Here is a 25,597-nt window from a genome sequence, read left to right as displayed (position 1 = left end):
CCCCCCAAACACAGCCCCTGCTCCCTGCAGTAGCAGCCAAAGCCAGCCCCAGCCCTCCAGGAGGCCTCTGGGCAGCCGGCGCAGGAGCTAAGCCAGCCCCTGCAGACTGACCTCCCGTCCTTACTCCAGGTAACAAAAGGCTTCACAGCAAAGGCCGCAGCGACGCTGGACCAGGAGCGGTCACCGGGAAGCGCGAGTCCTTGTCTGTAAGTTGGTTGGTTTGTATTTACTTCCTATCAAACAAACAAAACCCCACCCAAAAGCTGAGTTAGGATGGCCCCGGCCATCTCCCATCCCCCCAAGCCTTTAGAGCCTTCTGAGCCATGCCAGCTCTATCGCGGCCCCCCCGCCGTACCCAGCATTAGGTCACTGCCAGTTGCACACAGTACTTATTTTGCTCGTGCAGAAATGCTTAACTCGTCGTTTCATTGTGCACAACAAAGGCAGGCAGTCGCTGCCTTCGGACCAGCCCGAGGGAGGGAGGCGCACGCTTTAGCCTGTTGGGATCTCATTAATCCAAATGGAAGAGAAAATGGCAAGAGAAATCAGGCCCTGTGTTTGCAGCTGCCTCTCCTGTCATTGCTGATGCTCTTCAAAACGGGAGAGAAGCAGCCTGAGCCCCACGCTCAGCCTCACGGAGCAGCGGGCAGATACCCCTCACTCAAACTATACGTTGGGTCTCAACGTTTCTCTGCTACAGCCAAAGAACAAACGGTATCACCCTGCAGGGCAGGCGGGGATGAGCCAAGCCTGGGTACTTACCTGTGACCGGTAGCAAGGATGTCCCCGTTTCACACCGGTCCCCGCAGCGCTCCCTTTGACGGCCACAGGGCTGTCCCATCAGTTGCTTGTATGCACAAATTCAGATGCGCTGACTCACACTCCCCATTTCATTCAAGCCAGTATTCAGCAGCTACACTTCTCACGTCTGCTGCTTCAACTGAATTTTTTCACCCCCCTGCCCCCAGTTAAGGGAGGGAAACACTATAAAAGACCACACATCAGATTCCTGCCTTTCTCCCACAAAGAAAGATGCACAAAAACAGGTGTTTGCCACAACTGTTTAGTTTTACTATTTTAATATCATGAAATAAAAGTACAAAAAATTTACAGGTATATTGTTTCTTACATGAAGACCGAACAGTTAACATTTGCATTTATTTTGCAGTGAAACCTGTATTCTCAATCACAGAATGTGAGTATTAGCCACTGACATCACCGCTGAGCACTTCATTTTAGAAAGGAACTGCAGAGGTAAAAGGCAACAATCTTGCAAGGCTTCGTAAGAACCAAAGAAATACTCCAACTGTTAACACCAGAAGTCATGCTTCAGTAACCCATCCTTATCTAATACAGGTTTCACCACCTGGGAGGCTGAGAGTGTTAAGACATCTGAACTGGACATCTTGTCTAAGGGATTGTAAATAGGGGGGTTCTTGTTTACAGGCTATCAGCATTTTGGTGTCCTTGTTCAACGCATTTGCAAAAATAAGCAACGTGTGCACATGTATGAAAAAGAACAGGGTGAGATCACCTGCAGTCTCGACATAGCTTGTGCTGTTTCCTCCGTTTACCACTCCTCTCTGAAGACAAATCACAAACTGTTGTATGTAAAGTGCTGAGAGTTCAGTAACAGGCAGTTAACTAACCAATAACTATTAAAAACAAGTTCATCCAAAGGGGATATCCCGGAATGCGTACAGGTTGATGCTGCCAATTAACTGACTGAAACAAAATCCAAGACTTCACTGTATTTTTTTCCGTTTCCTAGAACATTACAGCTGTGTGTCTTCCCAGCCCCAGTCGACTTAACTTCATCAGCTGTACACAGAGATGAAAAAGTAAACCCCTGCATTACCTTAACCTGCTAAAATGTCAGACTCCATTTCATATGTGCCCCTCAACTTTTCAGACAAGCTTTCAGGTAGAAATTTATTTATGACAGACTGGTCTGGTCAAAATACTAAGTCCTTTGCTGGACTGTATGGTGCCTTTTCAAATAATTAATTTCATGAAGCATGCATGAAACCAAATTTTGAGTTTACAAATAAATAAAATGGTGCTCACCATTAGTTTTCATATATTTTACCATTTACTGAAATGCTTAAAGTAACTCAGTCCCTTAAGAATGAACTCTGGGGGTGTTTAAATAAAAAATATTTGGAAATTGAAACCACATTTAAAATTGGCAAAACTATGCTTTGTTTTTGGAAGGGTCTTGCTTGTTTCTTCTCTTTACATCCCAATTATAAACTCTAGCCATATCTGAGGGTGTGGAATTAAGGAAATAGCTCATGCATTCAGAAAAGAAGAAAAGAAAAAAGGCAAAAAGCAGGTTATACAGTTGACAACACTTAATTGTAACAGTCAATATAGAAACCATTTAATGAAAGCTGACTTGGTGCAAAGCCTTAATGCCCAGGAATACTAGTAACTGTTAATAACTGCAGCATTTATACCATTTGTTTTAAAACCTCCAAAAATATTACAGAGAAACAGACTTTTAGTTTTACTTAACAGCTAACTCTTTCCTGATTTCAGTCAACCTGCCCATATCGGCTGTATTTGCCTATTTCAGGCATCCACAACCTCCTGCTGCACTAAGACAGCTTAAGTGTTAACTTGAAAAAACTAGTTGTGCCTTTGTTTACTAGATCTAATGCTTCAGTTGACAGCTACCCTCATCATTAAGATAGTTTTTAAGTAGAAAGTGTTAAAAAATCCCCACAGCCTGGCGGTGGCTCACAATAGTATAAAGAAATAAAAAAAATAGTTAGGCAATGCCTAAGCTAGCACCAAGCTTGCTGCAGCAGGGCTTGTGTTCTTAGAGAACGTTGCGATGGCAGCTGAATCAGGTATGAGTAGCAACAGCCCGAAGAACAACATTCATATGCTCTAGAGAGGAAGGAGTCGTCGCTTTGCTCTGCAATGGCCACCCGGCCACCAACCCACAGCACGAGCCATGCTTCCCGCTTGCCCCCAGCCCAGGACTGCAGCCACCGCCGCAGGTTTCATGGGGGCCCAATCACAAACACAAGCTTGGCTACATCCAACACACCAACCCCCAGCTCAGCACGGGAAACACAACATCCCGCCTCACTGCTAGAGAAGGTTAAGTTCCCAGAGTGCTCCAGAATTTTAAGGGCACTCAGTCTAAAGATGAAAACACATCAGGAAATTGGTAATTACCTGTATGTGAGCTTTCACATATGCCTCTGCCCCCGCAAATAAGAAAAAGGATACTGACTTCTGTAGTGGTGAATTGATCTCTAAGAAAATCCAGGTCTTCCTCTAGAAGATCAAGGTTTCTTGTGGCTGTTGACAAATTCTTCTCTAACAAAGCCTGAGCTTCATCAATATCATATTCAAGCATCACATTGGCCTAAAAAAAGAAAGATTGATAAAAGCTTTTACTCCTGCATTGCAAGCAATAAGCTACAGCAAGCTTATTTCAGGCTGTTGTTTATAACTTAGCACATTAACAAAAGGCTGTCCTGGCAGGCTGAGATAACAAGAATCGGGACCAGCAATATCAGAATCCACCTGAGGCCTCCACCACTTCAGTAACTGAGGAACAAATCCCTCTAGTGACTTAAAAAAAAGTTCACTTCCTATAGCTAAGCAACAAGGGATTTCTCTCCCTGTGGATTGCGTTCAGCCTTTCAGGTATCAGTATCTCATCTTCACCATATCTGAAAAGCGAGAGACTTCATGTTTCTTAGCAGCACCTTTCAAGTGCCACACAACTCTAGAAACAGTTTTTGTTGCATTCAAGCTTAACCTTAGGATTTCTGTGTGGAACACTGACAAACGGCCTAATGGCACGCCTCATCAACAAGAAGTATTACAGGTATTTAAAGATACAACATGTATAAATTCCGATCCTACAGTGTGGCGGTTTTTAATGTACAAATCTTTCTTTCAGTAAGAAGCTACCACATGAAGAGATAAAAGAGCAGTATCAAGTGAAGATGCACCAACGAAGCTTTGTCCCATTCAAGAACTATGCACTGAGCAGAGCCACATACTACTAACTAGACATGATCCCAGGGAATGCTACACAGAGCTGCAAGAGTGAGATAAGCCATTCTTCTTTTAAAATAACTAGAAGACATAGTTTCCCCAATAATAGCAATATGCATAGCCCAACATGCAGACTGTAAGCAACAAGGGGGAGAGGCAGAAGGCCAAGAACACCTAAATATAATAAACTGCTTGTGGCATTTCATTATAGTTTTCCTGTATGAACCATCAATAGGATGAATTTCCTCTCATATTGTTACAAAATAAACCTGGGATGCTCCATGAAAGTCAGTGTTTGTGAATTCTGAAGACAGTCTCTTAAGAGCAACAGGTATCAGACAAATCTCTTTTTATGGTAGAAAAGAAGCAGGAGAGGTTGGGAGTAACTGCCCCATCAGTCTGGATGCTGCACGTGTCAACCAGGTCTCTGTCCTAACCAAGCAGTTTTGTTTGGCAGCCATCACAGGGATTTGGGAACATCCAGGATGTAAAAGTCTCAAACAGTAGCAGGTTATCTCCACATATAAGGAAGCCTCTGAATATAAAATGTCCCAACCTGATTTCGCTTAAGTACTTAGAAATCTGTGTTTTGAGTTCTGATTCCACCAGTCTTTAGCATAAATTCCACTCTAAATGCTGGCAGGTACCTGCAACAGAAATCCCATCATTCCCTAAAAACGTGCATGAAAAGGAAAAGCAAGGTGCTAATTATAAATAATGTAGAGAAGATGGGAAGCTACTTGCCAAACTAAGTTATTTTGCCAGGCACATTCCCATCCCAGGCAATGCTGGATGGTAATTTGAACCACAAAGTGATAGAAGGGTAAGGAAAACATTCATGAATATGCTTTTTGGAAAGAGCAATCCACCAAAACTACAATTCTCTGAAGTCTTACTGGTCAGCCCAAATAAAATTGAACATGAAACCTTCACTAACGCGTTGAAATTGTCTTGTTAGGTTTGCCCTGCTGGCAGGACACAGCTCCACTACGCACACATGAACAGAATTATGCTCACAGCCACTAGAAGTACAGATGAGACAGCAACAAACACTGTCTTTTATAAGCCTGTTATAAGTTATTTAAACAGTTTCAGAGAAAGTTCCATTTTACTTACCCCCAACCACAAACAAACTTTATCTGTAGGAGGAACTGAAGCTTTGCAGTAGAGATTATCTGCCAATAAAAATCTGGTTTCCATTGGATTTGTGGAATCCTTAAGACAAATGATAAAACTTAAAATTGCTATTTTCACTGGAAACTTATGTCAAAGACATAAAACTTACAGTAAAGAGCACACTTTTCTGCTTTTTTGCCATTGATACAGTATTAACTTTGGTGGAACTCTACGTGATTTTACTTCAATATTAGAGCTCCAAGAATAAAGCATTTTAAAAAGATATATTTAAAAACAATATAGAAATCTCTATAAAGAATAGAGATGAAGTCAAAGCTTAGCTGCAATCTATACACTATTAAAAGTGAAGTTTGCATTACAAACATTAATGTTTTGTGAACTAGCTTTCAAAAAGTACTACATACCTTTAAAAACAATTCTGTTATTTATAAAGGCATATTAAGTGTGCTCTCCAAAACATTTCTTGCAATGTGTTCTGTTAGGGTGGAAAGGTAGTTAGCTTTTCTCATACTCATTAGATATTCAAAATAGTTTACCTTTTTCTTCTGCATGTGTTTTAAAATTTCTAATGTCTGTTTAATTTCAGGAATCTGACTTTTTAGCCTGTGAATTAACAACAGTCATAATTTATTATTTTACAGAGACACAAAGTTTCCTAAACAAGTGATCAGTTTTATTATACAATCCAACCTCCATTTTAAAACTTGAAAATCTAACAGCTTTCCAGGCTTACAAATGCAGATTTGAAAGATATAGCATGTAAAGGCATCTCAGCTACAGCTGCACCTGCCTCTTATCATACTGAGGCTCACTGGTTTTCAGCAGCAGAGCAATCCACACAGCTTTCAAACCGGAACAAACACGTATTAACAGTAACAGCTACCTGTTTGCTAAAATGGTGTATTTTTGCATATTTCTGATCTCCCTGGAGGAGAGGGAAACCTCAGCAGAAACACAGAAGCTATCACTTACCACTGTAAGTAAAACAAAACAAGTGTGTTTCTTCTGAGGTCCGCAAACTATTCTAGCAAACAGTTTCGAGCTACAAGACTGGGGCACTGTTAAAACGCAAGCTCTCTCCAGAGTTCAGGGCATCCCCCTCCTCGACAGCCCTGGCAGCAGCCTAGCAGAGATACTGGGATCCCCACCAGCCTCCCAGGCTGCCCTCCTCTGCGACCACCATGCTCAGGCTGCAGGGACTGCCAAAGCAGGCCTCCAGGTGGAAATTATGAGGGCTATTTGTCCGTGAAAGAAGTTTAATTGAAAGAAAATATTACTTGAAGCTTTGATTTTAACTTTTAAAAATTTGCTTCTTGCCTAGCTTCAGACCAAGACTGAAGCTACTGAAGAGAGATAAGATCACTAAACCAAAAGTTACAGGCTTGATACAGTAGTCATTTGACAAAACGTATTCTTATTTACACTAGGCTGACAAAATTAAGAGACTACAGAAATACTTTTTGACCTTAAAGGCTAATGACCAATTCAGCAATACTGTAAATTCTTTTGCATCTAATTCTCAGGAAGAGGAAAGAAAAAAAGCTGGGCTTTCCTGAAAGTACCGCAAACATTAGCTCTCCTAACATCAACTTTTTACCTCTTGGGATATTAAAAAAAATAGGCTTATTTTTTTAAAAAACAGAACTATGCTAAACATTTTCCAATTCTGCAAAAATTATGACTTACCTCCTTTTCTTTTGAGCAAGATTAAGTTCCAAAAATTTATACTTCTGATACTGCTCATCCAACTTCTTAAGAACTACATCTGCTGTCTCATTTCCAGGCTGTTTCATAAAAGAATCTACATCTTCCTTTAAGGGGAAAAAGAAACCCTCAATGTTAGAAGAGTTTTACAGAAATCTAGATACAGTCATGCTATCATCTTACTGCAGCTAAGTCTAGAAGGGTTTTTATATGTAAACAAATGTCTTTTTTTCTGGAGTGAAGTACAAAATTATTTAGCTTGCTTTCTTAGTTAGCCACCTTCTCACTTCTCCCTCCCCCCTTTTTTTTGGTAGAGAACTACAGAATAGGAGTAAGGATTGTTTCATAACCGTATTTACTAGTACCTCATTAGCGGTGCTTTCAGTCCTGGCTGATGTCCAGTGACACCTAACAGGGATGGATACCCTCAGACCCTGGCTAAACTCTTGGTTTCCTATCTGCAAAGCAGGGATAATGCTTCTCTGTGGCTAATCAGATTATGAACTATTTAGGGTAAGACTGATGAAGGAAAATAATCACGGCCTGATCAAGCATGTTGTGGCAGAGAAACAGGTAAAGGGGGGGGGAAGACCGTGGTATGTGCTCAGGCAGGCTTTATGATAGTAAACAGCTTGTCTTCAAAAGCATCTTCTATAGTCAGCAGGAAGCCACGGAAACCTCTAGAGAACAATCCCAGCCAGTGCTATGGTCAACTGGAAAAGCAGCCAGAGAAGACAGGCCTGAGCAGGCAAGGATGCTGACCTCTGCAAGTGCCTCCTTCAGACTCCCAGGAAGCAGATCATCTGCCTGCCGGCAGCGTTCTCGCCTCCCGAAAGGCATCTCAGGCCAGAGATCAACCGCGCGTTTCTCACCTTGACAACATTTACCTATGTAAAATTCAAGACGATCACACTCATCCACTGCAGTAATTCTGTAAAATCTGATGGAAACCTACCATAGGCCTCTTAAGCTTCTCCTTTTTAACTAGGTGTTTCCATTCCATTAGTTTCACCTCAGAAAAAGACTACAGTAATATGAGACATACAGCTGGTTCCCCTCATTATGACTCCTAGGCTCTCTTGCCTGAAGAAACTTACTATGAAATTACTGAACCTAGGTAAGAAGTCACCCACCTTCCTTATCATTAAGGAAATCTGCAGTAGAAATATGAACTCCACAACAGACTTCAGCAGGCAGCACTATCTAGGTGGTACAACGGGACTCAAGAGACCACATTTCAGACTAAATGCCTTAAGCTACCTCACCAACAGAACGAGAAGCATTCCTGCCTCCTGACGAAGCCTGTAGAGAAGCTTTAACCAAAAAAAACAAGGATTAGATTCAGGCAAGTGTTGCAGAAGTGAGGCCTGAGGGATGTTCTGAAATAAAACTCCCTCTTGTGGAAGCTATTCTGCTCATGTAAATCACCCAAGACAGAAAAAAAACCAGGTGGGCAACAACTCACCCCCCACCTCTGCCCTGTTTGTACAGACAGGGAAGACAGAACCCAAGTCCCCCTGGTAGGAAGATGCTGAGAAGTGAATCCAGGCTCCCTGTATACTGGTGATCTCCTCCCACTATGTAATGCCCCAGTCCAAAGCGGGCTCAGATTCACCACCCAGGTTTTCCAACTGCAACTTCCAAGTCCCGCTAGTTGGGCTTTTGGCCCATCTTGCCCAACTGCAAGGCTGAGACATGGTCACTTCTTTGAGCTTGAACAGAACAGCTTTGTAGCAGAGCTGGGTGTCAATGCTATTAGGATCCCTGTTTCATGGTGTGTCATGCAGCATCTCAGCAGCAGAATTACCATACAGGTTCTGCCCAAACTCATCTTTATCTTTTTAGGAAGAAAATTCACTAGCAAAACACCACTGTTGTACACCATAAAGGTAACACAGTCTTCGCAAACTTCAAGCCAAGCTACACGAACACCGTAAAAGTCCTGAAATAGAGCAGGATAGCACATTCCCATGTGGCCTTATGTTTATCTTTTGAGTGATGACCCAAATAAAGAGCTGCAGGAACTCACTCTGCTTCTCCGGAGAGCTGTTATCACCAATGGGCATATACAGAGAACATGACAAAAAATACACATTTTCAGTGTCCTCCCACTCACAGGCACGCTAAGGAAGGCGAATAAGGAAGGCATTTTATTTGGAAACATCTGGATAACAGCACAAAAGAAACCAGTTGAAAATTCTATCTGGAGTGTTTTTTAAACTCCACTGAAACCTTCAGTTAGTGCTTAATATCACTTGAAATCTGGAGAGGCACAAGAATTCACAGATCAATGCCTAAGAAAAGGTATCTGCCACAAACTGCTGAAGAGCCTTTACTGAATCAAGACACTTAAAGAAAACATCTCTCAAGACAAGATTCACAGTAAGACTGCCCATGTAGCACGTGGGGGAGGCAAATGTCAAGCAACTGATAAGGAAGTCTTTATCATCATGAGAGTATGTAATGCTTTTAAAACAGAAACCTATTTTCTGAAGAAAAAACCCGTAATAAAAACCATCCTCAAGACACTAGTATGTTCACTTTGTGGAGCAGAATACCATTAAAAACTTCTTAGCATATGTTTACTTTGAATTAAAAAGCCTATCTATATCCAAGTACTCTAAGATCATCATTCAGGATCTTTTCTGCAGACACATCCATATTTCATTAAAGCACCTCTCAAAACTAAGAATTAGGAAATGTCAATGGGTTTTAGATCCAGACACAAAGTTATGAAGAACAGAGGGACAGAACTAAACCACAAGCCCCAGAACTCTCCCAGGTTGCATGGTACAGCATGTGAGATGCTTCAGACACAAGTATCAAGAGGGACAGCATGGAAACAAACATGAACTGCATCAACAGCTACCAGCACAAAAATGAGGGATGTGACAGTCACCCTCAAAGTGTTTGCTGAGGCTGGTTTTCTCCTGTTCCCCATCTCCACTGCAGCACAGACCACAAGTTCTCCTCTGTCATGATGATCGAGGTCTCAGAGGGCAGCTGAAGCCATGACCCTTTCCTTCACTTGCATCTACATTAGTCTCTCATAAGGGGATGGAAAGAAGTTAGCCACAGGCAGCAATGGTTTTACATCCCAGTAAGATTTGCCAGACCCCAATAACTGTTAAAGAACCTTAAAGAAAAAGTAGGATCTGGATGCACTGAAAGCAAGTTGTACTGCAACCGTTTGTTCAAGACCTGTGCCCTAGCAAGACACACAGGCAAATACATTTTGGTATTTCTAGGTGTAGTACTTGTAAGTCAAATCAACTTATTTCTATAAGAGCAGTCATACCCGATCAGTCCAAACATCTCTGGCAAAGATATCAAGACAGATCTGAGAAATACAGATTCTCAATGTCCAAGAAAATCTCAGTACTAAAGCAGCATGATAAACAAAGCGTTCAGGGCACATATCTGACGTTTCAAGATGACACCAAGGCAGCCAGGTATAGCCAGTCTGATCAATACTTATCGATCAAACAAAATAAAATAGCCATCAAGACAGCACACCAAGACCTAGCTTATAGCAGAAAGTGAACACCACATAATTTTGACATTATGTCACTGTGTAAGTCGATGAATTCTTCTTTTCAACCAGTCAACAGAATTATTAAATGCTTGGTAAATCACTTTTTAAAGTCAGATAAACAAGTTCAGCCTGTTTTCTGAAAGATACACATTTGCTGTTTTTTTGAGAAGTCAGGAAACCTATCTGGACACTGCAGTCGCTTCTGCAGAGGGATTCTGTTCAATAATCAAGAACTTGATTATGAGAGGAAGATGCAGGGAGAGGTGCTAGGAGCGTGGTCCAGCATTATCTGAGATGAAACAGAAGTAACAACGCTGTGCTCTGTGCAGGAGGAGCCGTCCCAAGGAACCACGGCTTAGTATGCATGACAGGAGAGTTCATTCATAACACGCTCATCACTGGCGTGTGAGTTAACCAGCGAAATAAGATAGTAATGCTTTAAAACGGGGATCTGAGTTTTCTGTAAAGCGTATTAGTACTTAATAACGCCAAAACAGAATCTAAACAAGGCAACTCACCCCATAAAAGTCCTCAGGTCTAAAGCACCCCCCGCTCCCGGGGCACAGCACCCTGCTCGGTTTGGAGGGAATAGAACTGCTCCGGTACGGGGCTGTCTCAGGCCGAGCCTACAGGACAGCCACGGGCAGGGCAGGGCAGGGCGGGCCCGCGGGACAAACCCGTGGCGCTGGGCGCGGGCGGCCCGGGGGAGCGGTCGGGAGGGCGCCGCAGCTCCCCCGCCTCGGCGGGGCCGGGCCGGCAGATCCCGCTCAGCCCCCACAGCCTAGCGGGGCGGGCTGTGAGGGGCAGCCCCGCCGCCTTCCCCGCCGTCCGCGCTCCCTCAGGCGCCGCCCGCCCGCCAGGCCGCAGCCCCGCCGCAGGTGCCGCCTCACAGGGGACGGGCCCGGCTGCTGAAGCGCAGCTCTCCCCATTACCCCCCACCCCCCCGCCGGGGCGCGGAGCGGCCCGGCCGGCGGAGCCGCCGCTCACCACGAAGACCGCCTCAGGGATGCCGAGGGGCCCGCGCTTCTCGCCCGCCGCCACCTCGCCGCACCCCGTCTCACTGCTGGTGGCCGCCGCCATCTTGGGGAACCGACGGTGCGTGCGCGGCCTTCGCCAGGACGCCGGCGTGCTACGTCATCACGTCAGCGCCGAGCGCGACCCCATCGATTGGCTGCCAGGCTGTGCGTGACGCCATGACGTAGGCGATAGGCGGGACCGTGGCCGCCCTAAGGCGTCGCGCAGTGGTGGGCTGGGGCGGGACCCGGGCCTCACCGCGCCCAGCGGGCGGGAGCGCTGCCCCGGGCCGTGCCGCGGGAAGGCGGAGGCCGTTTAACTAGTAATTTACAATAAACGTTTCTAAAGGATCAGAACTGAAGCTCGCCCAGTATTTATACGTTTAAATCTCCACCACCTCGCGCCATCAGGCCCTTGCTCCTGCAGAAGAGAGGGCGGGGTCAGGCTCCCGCAGGCCGGGGACGTCCGGCCACACACGGGGGCCGAAGAGCCCAGCCTGGCCCCTCAGCTCCAGAGCCCAGGGCTGCTGCCTCTGGCTTTAGGATCAATAGGAAGCAGAGAGCTGGCAAGGGCACAGCAAGAATGAGCTATTAAATAGTTCAAGCTCCGACCTGGAACCAAATCGCTACAGTGAAATGAAACAAAGCAGCAGCTCCTAAAAATACTGGTCTTCAAGGCTTCTAATTTAGAAATAAGAAACATCTGGACGAGACAGATCTTACTAGCATGTGTTTTCCGGGCCCTTAGCACAGTGCTGAAATGGGGAACTGGTTAATCTAACTTTAGGCAAGCTAAACCAAACCTAAAACACCTTCCCAAACCCCAAGCCTCCGTGCCAGCCTGGAGGCATCAGAAGGCCCATGAGCAGCTACAAGCAATAAACACTCCACCATTAAGTTTTCATGCTGTTGATTTCTTGAGACTTTTTACATGGTAACATGCAGATCTATGAAAACAACCCTTACACTTCCTATAGTGACCGAGTACAAAATCATGAGAAAGCCAAATATTTAACTTTGTGTTGGTTAAGGCTATTTCTCATTTGGATGCAGTGAGACACCTCAGGAGAGAACCTGAAGTCAGCCCGGTGTGATAGAAACAGCTTTGTCTCTTCCCCTCCCCACTAACCCCTCAATCAAGTCCTGCACAGAAAAAAAACAGCCACTACTTCCCAAACGAAAATTGGATCAAAGGAAAACTTGTCAACTGATGAAGTTAAACTACACTGATAATTTGAATAAGGCATAATACCACATTAAATGTAAATGCAGAAGAGTAACAAACTAATACAGCATCTTAATTCAGCTGCTACTATTTGTCTTATAGAAAGCCTTAAGCCTGAGAACACATTCAAGAATGATCACGTACACACACACACACCTTGCATGTGCCAAAGTTTATTTTTTTTCCAAAACTTGTTTCATCAAATAATTGGATATGAGCAGTTTTTAAAAAACAAACAGTTTGTGTATTAACAAATTGTGAAGTTCCACAATTAAAATATCAACACAGCCAGTCTTGTGCTTAGGCTTCTTTTTAAAAAATTATTAATTCCCAGAACATAAACCCTCAAAATTTTTTTCCAGTTTGTGGCTAGTATATTTTCCACACATTCTGTATTCTTATAAAATGGAGGAACTCATGTAAAGGAACAGCTGTACAAGAATACATCTGAAAAAAAGCCTGAACAACCTAAATTATAGTAGCTCCTTTTAAATAAATATCCAATAAAAGGCACAAACCTGTTATGGGGAAAAAACATAACATACAAAACAAGACCTATTAAATAAATAATGTAAAGTGTGAGTTGGGGTGAGGGAAATCTGTTCCAGCACCTATTTTGTCATTGCTTCAAAATGAAATTCCAGCCAAACATTTGGTAAAGGATTAAACTTAATCACAAGGATACACATTTGAGATCTACTGAAAGATTTGATGTTACAATTCCTGTTGTAACTCTACCAGTTACTACAATCTCTTTAAATAAATGATCATGAGAATCTGCACAAAGTAGTGATGCAGTGATGTATATATATCAATGACAAGTCAGATACATCTTCAGAGTAATAGCAACAGGTTTTCTATATTCCTAACCATCAGTAATGTATAAATGATAACATGTACAGTTTCCATTGCTCAAAAATATAATCTTTTAAATGGAAATAAATGACTGATACACAGTGCCTTTAGATGTTGTCCTTACAATACAAACTACCCAAAACAAAGTTTTCCTTTTTATGTACAAATTAAGCACCGATCCACAGTGCATACTATTCTAATTGTAACCCCACCCTCCCTGCCACACATCAAAAAAACCCAGATGGGGATACACCCTGTATTCAATCTTGTAATCAGAAGGTTTTTTGTTGGTGGTTTTGTGTGTGTTTTTTTAAACAAAAGTCCGTTCGTTATTTTTAACCTACAAGTATTCCACCACTATGTACACAGAACTGAGATTTCTCTAGTACATGTGTCCAAAATTACAAAAAAAAAAAATCAGTAACTTATCAGAGGCAAAGTCAAACTATATCTAGAGAACATTAGAAAACCCCAGTTATTGAAAAAAGAGGTACACTTTCAAGTCCAACAGGCCTAACACAATCAACCTTTCCAAATTCCCCCAGAAGTTACGGTATATCCCATGAAACACAGCCTCCCTGTAGCAGCATGAAGGCCCAACAGTTAGGCTTGAACGACCCACTAAAGTACAATAATGCAAAGCGCACAGCATACTTCAAGTCTTCCTCCTTGTTCAGACAAACATGGAGTGACATCTTAGTTACCTGCTTTCTGAAGTATTCAGAACAGGATTCTGATCAAGCAAGTTGGAAGGAAACAAAAGGGAAACTCACATGTATATACATGTCTCTTCAGTGTTTCACTCATCACAACTACTATTTGCAACTCTTGCGGGCTATTACAGTCACCCTCAAGAACAACCTGTGTCTTCAAAGTGTTTTTGTGGAGAACAAGTTGTAAGCCCAAAAAGCCTTGACAGCATATCCAGTCCTTGGTTTTTACTTGTAATGTATGAACTATGGTATTTAAAACACAGTACTCTGCCATTTTATGCGTTCCAATATGTGCACAAGGAAGAGGTTGGCAAAAAGCAGGCCTCTGCACCTTTGTGCAGAGATGTGTGTAAAGCAGTCTTTTCTTCAGAAGGATAAATCTGAAAGTCGTGTTTTAATGTATCAAACATTCCGAACGAGACTAAAAAGAAGGTAGCTTATAAAGTTTTTAGGATGTACTTTGTGGCTGTTTCTCCTTTTTTAATACTAAATAAATTGGTATCAGACAGCTTTGCTACAAGAAAGCATACCAAAGAACCATTAAAAAATCCAGAGCAAATCAGATGTAGTGCAAACTATACCTAGTACTAAATTCATTTCTGAGCAAAGTACATTCCAGATATTCAGAACACTCTGCAATGAAGTTATAACAAATATATACTGTTTGCCAGGCATTTATTTGCATATTTTAATAAAATAATGGATTATTACTTGTACAACTCGGTATGAGAAAGAGACCTAACAGCTTACAGTGCTAGAAATTGCCTGCTTTCAGCTCTGTCATTAATGCCCAGACATTTACTACTACATGTACTGGTCTAATTTGAACTCAAAACTTCTCAATGCTGAATAAATCAATGGAATTTCACTATTTCTTAAGTAAACAGTCCCCTCAACACAATACCCATTCTAAATGGCATCTATTCCCTCGTCATGCGGAGGGTAACTGTAGGCACTGAAGAACTCATTGGCTTTAAATTGTACAATTGTTCAACCCAATAAAGGTGGATTAAAGCTTGAAGCCCTTTGTAACTCTGCTATATACCAGTCCAAATTCTTTTAAAAAACCAATACACATTCAGAAACTCCAAGTTTTAAATTTCTGCAAGGTTACATGTCCCAGAAAGCTAGCGGTTACAGATTGCAAGGGTTGGGAGTTGGTTTTTTGTTTCTTTTGAGTTGTTTCATTTGGCAAAAAGTATTTCCATAGGGTTAAGAAATGTTACTTTTGCACTCTTTGGACAGAATTAAGCATTTAGAAAAAGAGAAGGCTTGTTCCCACTATCAAGAAAGTGCTGTATTTTAAAAGTTCTCTACAGGACAGTTTGACAAGATTCTCAGGCCTATTTGCATTTATAGTGAGAGGCAGAGATATTTCTGCAATTACAGACTCCCCAAAAGATAAAAGACATGGTACTCTGGAGGTCTATTGTAACAATAGAAAATATTCATTTTTTGAAAACTCTGCTTTAATATTAATCATTAGTAGAAGTTGTTTTACAGGAGAGCTTTTCATTGTATTCTGCCACAAAACTTCTGGAAGAAAGGTTGCTCTCAATTTAATTTACTTGTTATTAAGTGGTTTTTTTAATGCTATCACTTTTTATCAGACATCTAAAAATACAAGATAAGGCATTTTCATAGCCAATTTCTGTTTTGGAGGAATATTGTTACATACAAAAGACATGCCAGAAGTCTGTACACATCTGACCCATCATGAATCGTATACCTCATAAATTAGTAGATTTAAAAGATTTTCCTCTCAAAAAGAGTCCAGATTTCTTAACATGGCATTTTTACCTTGAAATTACTACAGAAGAAAAAGACTACTGCAGCATTAAAGAAAAGGTTATCTAAAAGTTTGCACATATTTACACGTTTAAAAATAATTACTTTTATGTGGTTTACAACTCAGATCTTATTTCAGAAAAGCAGCACAAGCTATTCTCTACAGCTGGATAATTTCAATATAGTTGCCAGTTCACAAGTGTCAGCACTACTGCAAGGTTTGCTTCTTTTGACCTAATGGACTTCTAAAAAAAAAAAAAAAAAATTTGATCTCTTGCCTCTTTTGCAGTTAGCAACAAAGTTTTCAAATTGCTCCCATTTGCTGCTATTGGCAATACCTACATCCACTGGTTCCCAAAGCTACTCTTCCTTGAGCTATGAAAGATGCCACCTGCAGAGAGGACACTGGATGGAAATGCAGCTACTGTCACCTGTTGGCAGCTGCACATGCTGTTCTCTAACACACTTGTTTCCCCTACCCCGTAACAGACTTTCAGCCCCTATCAGAGCCTGGCTCTTTCAACTAGCCATGTAACACTGACATACCAATGGAGCAATATTTTTTTTTTATATATATATATATATATGTAATATGTATATATCTTGTTGATTCACAGCATTTCAAACTCACATTATAAAGTCTGCAAATTACTATAAGCTATTCTAATGTGAAAAAGCTGTCTGATTTCACACAATATTGGCCTTATGATAATATAAGCATTGCTCTATCAGAGTATTTATTAGAGCATATAAAAATTTTATTGCTCAACTTCATTTGTGTTGTGTCTTGGTTACAACAGCCACATAATTTATGGAGAAAATAAATAGCTTTCACATCCTCAGTTAAATTCCTAAGGTAATCCACTGATGAATAAGGTTGTAGAGCAATCACGTAACCCCTCTTCTCAGCTTTGAAGATGATAATCCCACTTGAACCTTCTGAGTCAACCTCAATAAAATACAGGTTTCTGCTGAGCAGTTTAAGAAAAACCAGTGAACAAACATGACTTCACACTGCAGTGACTGTTATAAACAAGAATCTCTAAAGCATTGCAATTCAAAATAATATTGTATTATACAGGGTAGAAACAGTTGCCCTGTTCAGGAATACATCATGGAAAGATTGAAATTCAGTCTTTTCTTTTTTTACCAGTATTTGGTTGTTCTCACATCTTGCTGCTTTGGCGGCTCTACATAAACTGTATCTGTGAAGTAGAGATTACATATTAATGCCACTTACATAACACATGGTTTTCAGTGTTGTAGAATTATGAATCTATTCAACTGTCTTGTTACTCGCAAGTTAAGACTATAGGTTTTGGCACTTTAAAAAAATCCCCAAAGAACATTAAGATGAACATATCTGGACGACAGGAGCACACAGTTTCTTCAACTTGAATGATCTCTTGTCCATGCCTTTTTCACTTACCCACCACCTGATCTTTCATAAAGCTTTCACCACTGCTCTGGTCAGTGTAACTAAACCAAGTATCCAGCTAATGTCATAGAAAGTCTAAATTCTACGTATCTTTACCACTCATTTTCTTAATATTGACACAGTAAGGAATTAGCCACTAGATCTCTGATTTTTACTTTCTTCCTTGCTTCCTACATTTGCATGCTCTCACCATCTGAATTTGCTTCTTTGCCAGCAAAAGCTGTTGCCCTTGACTGAGGAACCCCTCGCTTTCAAATACAGAAATATATTAGTAGCCCTTCATGAAGCTTTTGGTTGCTTATACCAAGACTAAAGTTTCAGAAAATGTGATCTCAAAATTAAAGAACACAGTTCACCTGAGTTTCAGAAACAGGTGCAAAAGGATTTGTTGGCCTTAAACCAGGCTGTGTATACATCATTGACTGGGGTGCCATCAAAGGAGCAGCTCCAACCTGAGGAGGTACCTGTTAGAAAAACAAAAACCCCACAAAACAGGTACATAAAATTGAAACTAATTCTAGATTTATCTTTTCACATTGTAAGTATAGTAGAAAATAAGCATATAGACACACACATACATAGTAAAGTCAAAGCTTTTAAAAAAGCTTGCTGTATAAAATTTTGAGTAATCTCTTCCAACGCACAGTGTGAAAAAGCTATCAGATTACACACACTATTGACCTTACAAAACAATACACATAAGTTGCAGGATGATTTCAGCATAATAATACCTGCCACGAAACTAACCACGGGGGACAAATAGGTTTTTCAGGAATACAAGACAATCACATTTCTTACCATTCCATATACAGGCACTTGAGGTGTGGTCAATGGGTATGCGATAGGAGCAGGTACCTTCAAATAAGAAAGTTTTAATGTACTTTAGATAAGATCATGCATACTAGTAATATCTGTAAGACTGTTAAAAATACATATTTTTCAATACTTAAAATATCCAACGTATTTACAAGAAATTGACTTACATATCCAGGATAGTGTACTCCATTCTGGCACAGCAAAAGGAGTAAGGACAGAAAATTATTTAAGAGGTATTTGAACTGGAAATTCTAACCAAGGGATGGATTCAAGTCCAGCACCATAACTGTCTGACTATGCTCAACTCATTCATTAAAATAATTAAAGGGGAAGGAAAAAAGTGCAAATACAACAACAACAGCAACTATGCCTTTCAACCTGGATAGGCTGCCTGCCTAGAAAGCTATCACTAGTAAGACTTACAGCAAAACCAGAAATTTGACTAAACCTAGCCAGACTTGAGTATTATTCCTTGCACAAACATTTGCGTAAAGCTTTTAGAGGGCATGACATGCAATATTCCTTCTTCCTCCCATTATGTGTGAGCAGGGCACAGAAAAAAAACAAGGAAGGCAGTGACCATTCAGCTTAAGAAACAAACAGCAACACATGTTTAGTCAGGTAAATGTTGCTCGCATACTAATTTCTGATGTCTGCAACATATCACAATATGAAAAAAGAAAAATGAAGAGCATCTTAAGCCAGTAATAACTTATATCAGGTTATGTTCACAGGCACAGCGATGCATGCACTTCATATTGCCATGCATTGTTAAGTAGTGCTAATTTTATTAAAAACAGAGTGTTAGTTAAAATACTTCACTATGGAAGAGTACGCAGACTATACATGAATTGGAGGGTTAGTACTCTGAATGCCACAGTCCAAGCCAGGAGAGTTAGACCTTTCCAGCATTGATTTTTAAAGATGCTCATAGCTGAGCTAGTTCTTTGCATTATTAATTGTTGGAATTCCAAGCAAATGAGTGAGCACTCAGATGCTTAGACCAGAAAGTATTAAACATGAACACATGAAATAAAAACACACAACCCAAATCCACAGTGATCAATGTGTGCCAAGGTGCTCTCTATCTTTCAAAAATAAAAATGCATCAGCACTCTAACATAACCTGTTCTAGAGCACCAGGAGGGGATAAAAGGATTTTATGGTCTCAGAAGTCTCACATAAAAGTGCTATGCAACTGACACATCCTCATCTGAATTTCTGAGTTTCATTTTTGAGTCCAATACCAGATTTAATATTCAACTTTGATAATTTTGAATGAGCACACTCATGTAAGATGAGGAAAACAGGCATTGCAGGCAAAGCTGGTCTTATTGGAAAATAAAGTCAGACAGCAGTCCAAAATTCATAGCAAATGTGGTAATTACCCTAGTTGTACATATAACCGAGATGAACATTCTACTTCTAAGACAGTTATATTTCAGAAGTGGTGTGTATTTGTATGAATATATATGAATTAAAAGACACTCCAAAAAATCTCTTTTAAAAGCATAAGTCAGTTGCCTACAAACATTGCTCCAATAAATGAAAATTCTTCATTTAAATAACTACAAAGCTTCCACTTAGCAACTTCATATTTTTAACACAGTGCAAAATACTGTTGAGCATTATCATAAAGTCCAAAGTGCTGCTTGACCTGATAGTTAAGGTGCCTTGCAGGGGTGTAGCAGTGTTTCATGTGATAAAACTGAAAAAGGAGTGAAAACTGGAAGGAACAGCAGTTTTGCCCTTGAAACACATTCTTAGGATTCTTAAAGGTGAGTGTATATGTGTGTGCGTGGGAGGGGGGTAGGAGCATCTCAAACGTGCACGTAAATTTTCTGGTTTGGGGTCATTTGTTTCAATTCAAAAAGAAGTTATGAACTGAGATACATCTCAAGTGAAAGGCTGATTGTTTAAGTCTTCAACGGACAAGTTTTACAGTGAGGGGAAATAAAGCACACGAAAATCTCTACCTCATGCAGTTTGAGAAGTGATCCTACAATCATTCCCCTCTGCCCCCAGTCTTGTCCCAAACAGCCTTTGCTATTCTTTTAAAATTAATTCAAGCAGGGAAGTAGCATTTGCTAGAATGAAGCCTGATTTCAATAGTACAGAAATTACCATATGTGGAATAGTGGGTAAGGGAGTAGGGTTCCATGTGGTTGATGTGCTTGTCTTTGCTTGCCAGTTTGTTCCACCAGTAAGTTTTTTCTCTGTAGGCTGGGTCCACTGCATATCTGATCTAAAAATGAAACTGTGGTATTAGTTTTAGAGAGACAACAGCTAAAGTAACACATCACAACAGAAACCCAAAACATGCCTTAATACAATACACAGCTAAAATCTTATGGGTGGAAGAAACACTCAGAATTTCAGCAACTACTTATGTATCTCTGTTCAAGTATGAAATCTGGAGGTTCTGTTTTAAAAGTAAACTATCATTACTGCACTGTACAGCATAATGGTTAACCGAAGTTTTATGTAACTGCAAGATCTTTTACAGTGCTTCATAAGAATACTTAAACGAAAATACAGCAATTGCAAAACTGAAGTGAATTACTTCAAAAGTTAAGGTTGACTATTATGGTGACTGACCACAAACTTACTGGTTCAATGCTGTTCTTGTACTAGAGTACTTTTTAAGAGTTGAAACTCTTGCCATGTTAGTGCTGGTAAACTGGGCCACAGACTACCAAACAGTCACGTGAGAATACTGTAAGTAAACATATGCCACTTACTTTTTGGATGAAGTTCCTCCAAACCCAAGATCTGAGGGGAAGGAGAAACAGAAAAAAATCCCTAAGTATTTTTAAAGGGGGTGGGAGGAAGAATTTTTGTTTTCAGTAACAAATGGGAAAGTTTTAGATTTAAAAGCTTCACACTTACTTCCCACTAGATTAGCAAGTGAAGAATCAAGGTCATTTGCCAAAATTTTTCCACTTTGCTGGTTGGCTAAAGTGGCTCTTTGACTTTGTGGTGGTACTGTGGGTTGCAATACATCATCTAGAAAGTTAAAAGCTAAATAAAGAACACAAAAGCAACTGTTAAAAAAGCAGTTACATTGCATTTAATAAAAGACATCCATATAAGCCAGGGAGGTATTTTCTTTATAGAACACTAAGTAGTTTGAGTATTTATATTTGGAGGTTCAACATGCTGTTAAGTGTTTAAGGCTTAGACAGCATAGTTTAACCTCTTTTTAATGGAATACTGTATTGTAGCTACTAATCTAGTAGAATCTTTAATTTACTTCATCAGTAATAGTATTTTTAGATTAAGAGGACTCTGCCCTAAAATTGAAGAAGGTTGTTAACAATAGTTTCAAACTGTTCTCATAACAGAATATAGCAGTAATTTCATGATACTGCTAGTATCCTGAATGTACACAAGTTTCTTTGCTCTGTGTTCATAAGGACTTTGAATATATATAGCCAAACAGCACCAAAAGACCGTAACTCAGCTAATCTTCAAGCAACATATACACACAGTTTTGCATTTTCATAAGTACAGTACCTCTCAATGAAGTTAGAGGGAACTCATTATCATGTATCAAGAGAAAACAATGAAGTCATAAGCACTGAAAACAGATTAACATAAAGCTTACCCGTTAAGAGACATCCAGTGAGCCATGTTCAATGTTCATTCCCCCAAAAAGAGAGGAAACCATTATTACACAGTATATGAAATTAGTCAAAGCTAATTCTCAAGTAAGTAACTATAACCGAACTGATTGCCTGTTATCTTATCAGCCCTATAATCAGCTTGCAAATGTATTAATTTATTAAATTTTGAACTGCAGTAGCAATTATGCTAAATTGTTAAGCAACTGTTGACTGCAGGGTGTAAATTAGTCATAAGTGAGTTTTTACCACTTGTAGGCCTGTACTCTGGTACTGTAGATTTTCCTCCAAAAACAGCATCAAAGTCCACATTAATTGTTGAAGAGGTGGTACTTGGAGGAGCTGAATGAAGAGGAAAACCTGAAAAAAAAAAAGTTTAGAGTAATCAAATACACCTATGGAGTAATACCACTCATTACAGTGAAATCAAAAAGTTTTTTAAAAAATAAAAAAATCAAATTACCATCAACAGTCAGAGGATGATACACAGAAGCATATGTAGGTTTATGACCACTAAAGTCATCTTTGTAAAAAGAGAGAAGAAAATAAGATCAGTTTAAGAGGAAAGGGAAGCGGGGACCCAAAAATTAAGTCTGCAGTTAAAAATTATGAATTTTTAGTAATAAAAAAGGATGTTTTATTTAACAAATTTGGAAAGCTCAAGTAACTCCTGCATTCCCCATTACAAAAGAGAAAAGAGGTTGCAGTTTGAAAGAAATTGGCAAAAATTCCAGCAACATCACAAGTCTTAGGATGTCTAGGTTGGGCAAGCCGAACAAAATAATTAGTTACTTCAACTGTAGAAGTAAAACTTTAAGGAAACATATAATTTACTGCATCTGGAATTAATGCACCATTTTCACTTGTTAATAAAAAGTGAAGATTGGTCCAAACCACAAAAAGATTACACCGCCCAGTTCATCTGCATTATCATCTCCAGTTGCAAAGAAATTACATGGGGTTTGTTTGTTTGTTTTTTTTACCACTAAACAGTTCCACCGTTTGTTTGGAGGAAAAAGTAGAATTGATGAAAGGGGTGGTAGATTTTACAGCTTCTTCAACTGGCTTCATGTCAAAGATGTCCAGATGAGGTGGAGAACCAACACAACCATTTGAGGACGAGAAAGGACCTTTCAGATGCAGAAGTAAAGGAAAGAATACAGAGTACAAATAATGGAAAAGAAAAACAGACCGAAATGATTGAATATGAGAATCCCTAGACAAATTCAAACTGTAAATATTGCACCTATTGATCAGCCCATTAAAGATACAAATTTTTAGTTTCAGATAAAAATCCTAACAACTCTTTTTTTTTAGGGAAAATAATTCTAGTATTGCCATTGGGTGGGAGGGGGAGAATGACAGAACATTTTATCAATCAAAAAAGTTAGATACTATGTTTTTGGCTTCAAGAATCTATCTTTTAAATAGCACATAAGGTTATCTATTAAAATACCAGCACTTAGAATGGTGTTAACATTGCCTTATTTCAGCGTTTAAGACATTTCTTCAACATCTATCCTGATTGTTCTTTGGAGGGATGGGTGAGAGTACAGAGAATGCTGTGCCCAAGAAACTGAGAATGACAGCTTTAAGAACTTTGAAGTCACCAACACCTTTGAAGTTGAAAAGTGTATTAAAATCACTTAATGGAATGGAAATACTAGTCCAGCACCTTTTCAGTTACATCTGCATTTTTAAAACTTTGATTTTTAGTTACCTTTCCTCTACCTGTACCCTTTACTGACTAGTTCCGTCATTCCATCTACTGCACATCAACACTACTGCTATGTGTTAAGAAAAAGTAACTTTCCTGTAACAGTTTGCCAGAGCTTTCAAATGATGTATTTTATATTCTGTCAAGGATAGAAATGTTTGGATGCAAAGTAATTAAGGTTTAAGATGTAGATTCAATTAAGTATGAATCTGCATTTTATTCATTCTTGTATTCTAAGAATTCACCTATCATTTAGACAGTCAAATCATCATATCAGCTCACCTCCCCAAGCACTGCTTGCTGATGTTGATATAGCTGGAGTACTCTGCACAGTTGGAACGAAGGCAGGCTGAAGATCAAAAAGATCACTAGAAAGGTTGGGCATGCTGAATAAGAAAAGAGAAAAAAACCCATGAAGATATGTAATAGGCATTGTATTCTTGTGTTAAACAAACACTCTCACCAATCTCTCTTTCTCTTATTCACTAGTAGCCCATCAATAATAGTGGTACAAAACTATTAATTAAGCACTTACTGACTGATACCAAAATTCCTGTGAATACACCAGGAAAGCATCAGCAAAAGGTTACTCTTGAAAAGTAACTAGGATCAGTGCTTTGCATTTGATCGTGAGCTACAGGCCAATGCAGTAATTTCTGCTTGCTTCAGAAGTATCTCTCACCTATTTGTTGTGGGTGCTGGTACTGCAAAGAGGTCAACAGCTACAGTGGTATTCACACTTTTTCCTGATAAGGTGCTTGGGGATGCTGATGTGGGAGTGGAATTTGATACTACAGAAATCTCTCTTAATCGCTGCTCCTGAAAGATGAGATATACGATTTGCATTTTAGGCTTATTAATTTATTAACCCTCAGTCCTGAAGACATTTCCCAAGAAATTTTAATTACAGTCTTTAATAAAACAATTATTCTTCTAAAGTCCTGAAAACAGAAAGATGATTGAAATTAGAGATGAGTATTTGTTTTATCAAAGCCTTAAAACCTCAAGTCACACCTTGATTTTTAAAATAATTGCTTTTTTAGACTATCTATAACTGCCTAGAAGTAAAACACTTCTAGACAAGCTGCACATTATAGGCTCCCTTCATAGTCACTCAGAGAAACAGGTCAATGGACCTTTGTTCAGGAAGACCCATCTCTTTCTACTGTGAGGATCTCTTCATAGTTCAATTCAGATGTTCAGAAGTCAGACTGACAATGTGCATCATAGTAACAACCATGTGGTGTTGCTCTTAAACTAGTGAAATAAAAACTTAGTTTATGTTAATTTTAGGTTGACATCCCTTGTTACTTCTAGAGAGGCCCACCGCATTTATACAGCACAGGTCAAAGCACATGCTTCTTGAGGAATACTTACATTCCTCAAGTAAAACCTTGAGTGAGCTTGCAAGCTTCCCCGCCCCCAAAATGAAAAATTCTGTCAAGTTCAGCAGCAGGTAGCAAGGCACACTAAGTTTGCAGTCTAATAGCAAAAAACATTCTTCACGTTGATTTGAAAAATATGCCTTACACCAAGTCAGGAAAGTGGAGAATCTTCACTAGACCTCCAGAGATGAAACTCAACTCTGCATGACCATCACAGTTTACTCTCAGACTCCAAACAGTTTTAAGGCTCTCAATGTGGCCTCCAGAAGACACGAGCAGAGTTGCTTCATCGTTTAGGTGTGTCTAGAGATGTTAAATCAACACAAGAAAAACTCCCAACTGTCCCAGGCACATGCGAGTGGGGCATGACAGAACTACAGGTTCAGCTTTCAGCAAGAAAAGCATCTTGCCTTGTTCAAGATTTTATACTGTGTATGTTCTCAAACGGGTCAAAAGGATCTGCAGGACCAGAATTCAGGCCTTAAGAGAGGGATGTTACTAAGACGACTACTCAGCAAGTACCAATGAGCAAAGGAAAGCGCATTAAGGAACCAAGAGAGAACACACCAATTTTCTTTCAAATGCGTTATTATTCACAGTCTGTAAGTTATAACTAAATACATAT

At 40.0% G+C, this 25,597-nt stretch overlaps 2 protein-coding genes across 11 annotated transcripts in view; both read right to left on the bottom strand.

Moving 5' to 3' along the window:
• Positions 1-1,049: 1,049 nt before the first annotated feature.
• VBP1 (VHL binding protein 1) lies at positions 1,050-11,511 on the bottom strand. Of its 3 annotated transcripts, none has more exons than XM_074835289.1 (6): positions 11,387-11,511; positions 6,847-6,971; positions 5,697-5,763; positions 5,140-5,238; positions 3,244-3,382; positions 1,050-2,265 (listed from the first exon to the last, which is right to left on the bottom strand). In XM_074835289.1, the coding sequence occupies exons 1-6, from the start codon at positions 11,477-11,479 to the stop codon at positions 2,195-2,197; spliced, it is 594 nt and encodes a 197-aa protein (XP_074691390.1). In that variant the 5' UTR covers positions 11,480-11,511; the 3' UTR covers positions 1,050-2,194. The 3 variants fall into 3 exon arrangements, with proteins under 3 accessions (XP_074691390.1, XP_074691389.1, XP_074691391.1); XM_074835288.1 differs by lacking the exon at positions 1,050-2,265 and adding an exon at positions 2,272-2,895 and having other exon boundaries at positions 3,190-3,382; XM_074835290.1 differs by lacking the exons at positions 1,050-2,265; positions 11,387-11,511 and adding exons at positions 2,272-2,895; positions 10,918-11,352 and having other exon boundaries at positions 3,190-3,382.
• A 1,279-nt stretch (positions 11,512-12,790) lies between these two features.
• The window catches only part of LOC141927898 (phosphatidylinositol-binding clathrin assembly protein-like), a 33,221-nt gene continuing 20,414 nt past the window's right edge, over positions 12,791-25,597 (bottom strand). The window contains exons 11-21 of one of the 8 annotated variants that reach the window (XM_074835279.1): positions 24,270-24,406; positions 23,870-23,973; positions 22,854-23,000; positions 22,334-22,393; positions 22,120-22,230; positions 21,137-21,268; positions 20,989-21,019; positions 20,372-20,504; positions 18,230-18,286; positions 17,788-17,895; positions 12,791-17,198 (exon numbers count right to left, since the gene is read on the bottom strand). In XM_074835279.1, coding sequence (XP_074691380.1) covers positions 17,184-17,198; positions 17,788-17,895; positions 18,230-18,286; positions 20,372-20,504; positions 20,989-21,019; positions 21,137-21,268; positions 22,120-22,230; positions 22,334-22,393; positions 22,854-23,000; positions 23,870-23,973; positions 24,270-24,406 — 1,035 coding nt within the window. In that variant the 3' untranslated portion in view covers positions 12,791-17,183. Of the gene's footprint in view, positions 17,199-17,787; positions 17,896-18,229; positions 18,287-20,371; positions 20,505-20,988; positions 21,020-21,136; positions 21,269-22,119; positions 22,231-22,333; positions 22,394-22,853; positions 23,001-23,869; positions 23,974-24,269; positions 24,407-25,117; positions 25,276-25,597 lie in introns of those variants that run through there. The other 7 variants (XM_074835280.1, XM_074835281.1, XM_074835282.1 and 4 more) reach the window with 7 other exon arrangements.

This window comes from Strix aluco, chromosome 10 (assembly GCF_031877795.1).
Source record: "Strix aluco isolate bStrAlu1 chromosome 10, bStrAlu1.hap1, whole genome shotgun sequence".
NCBI classification, from domain to species: Eukaryota; Metazoa; Chordata; class Aves; order Strigiformes; family Strigidae; genus Strix; species Strix aluco.
Note: the sequence above shows the minus strand (reverse complement) of the source record. Positions and strands in the feature narration are given on the sequence as shown.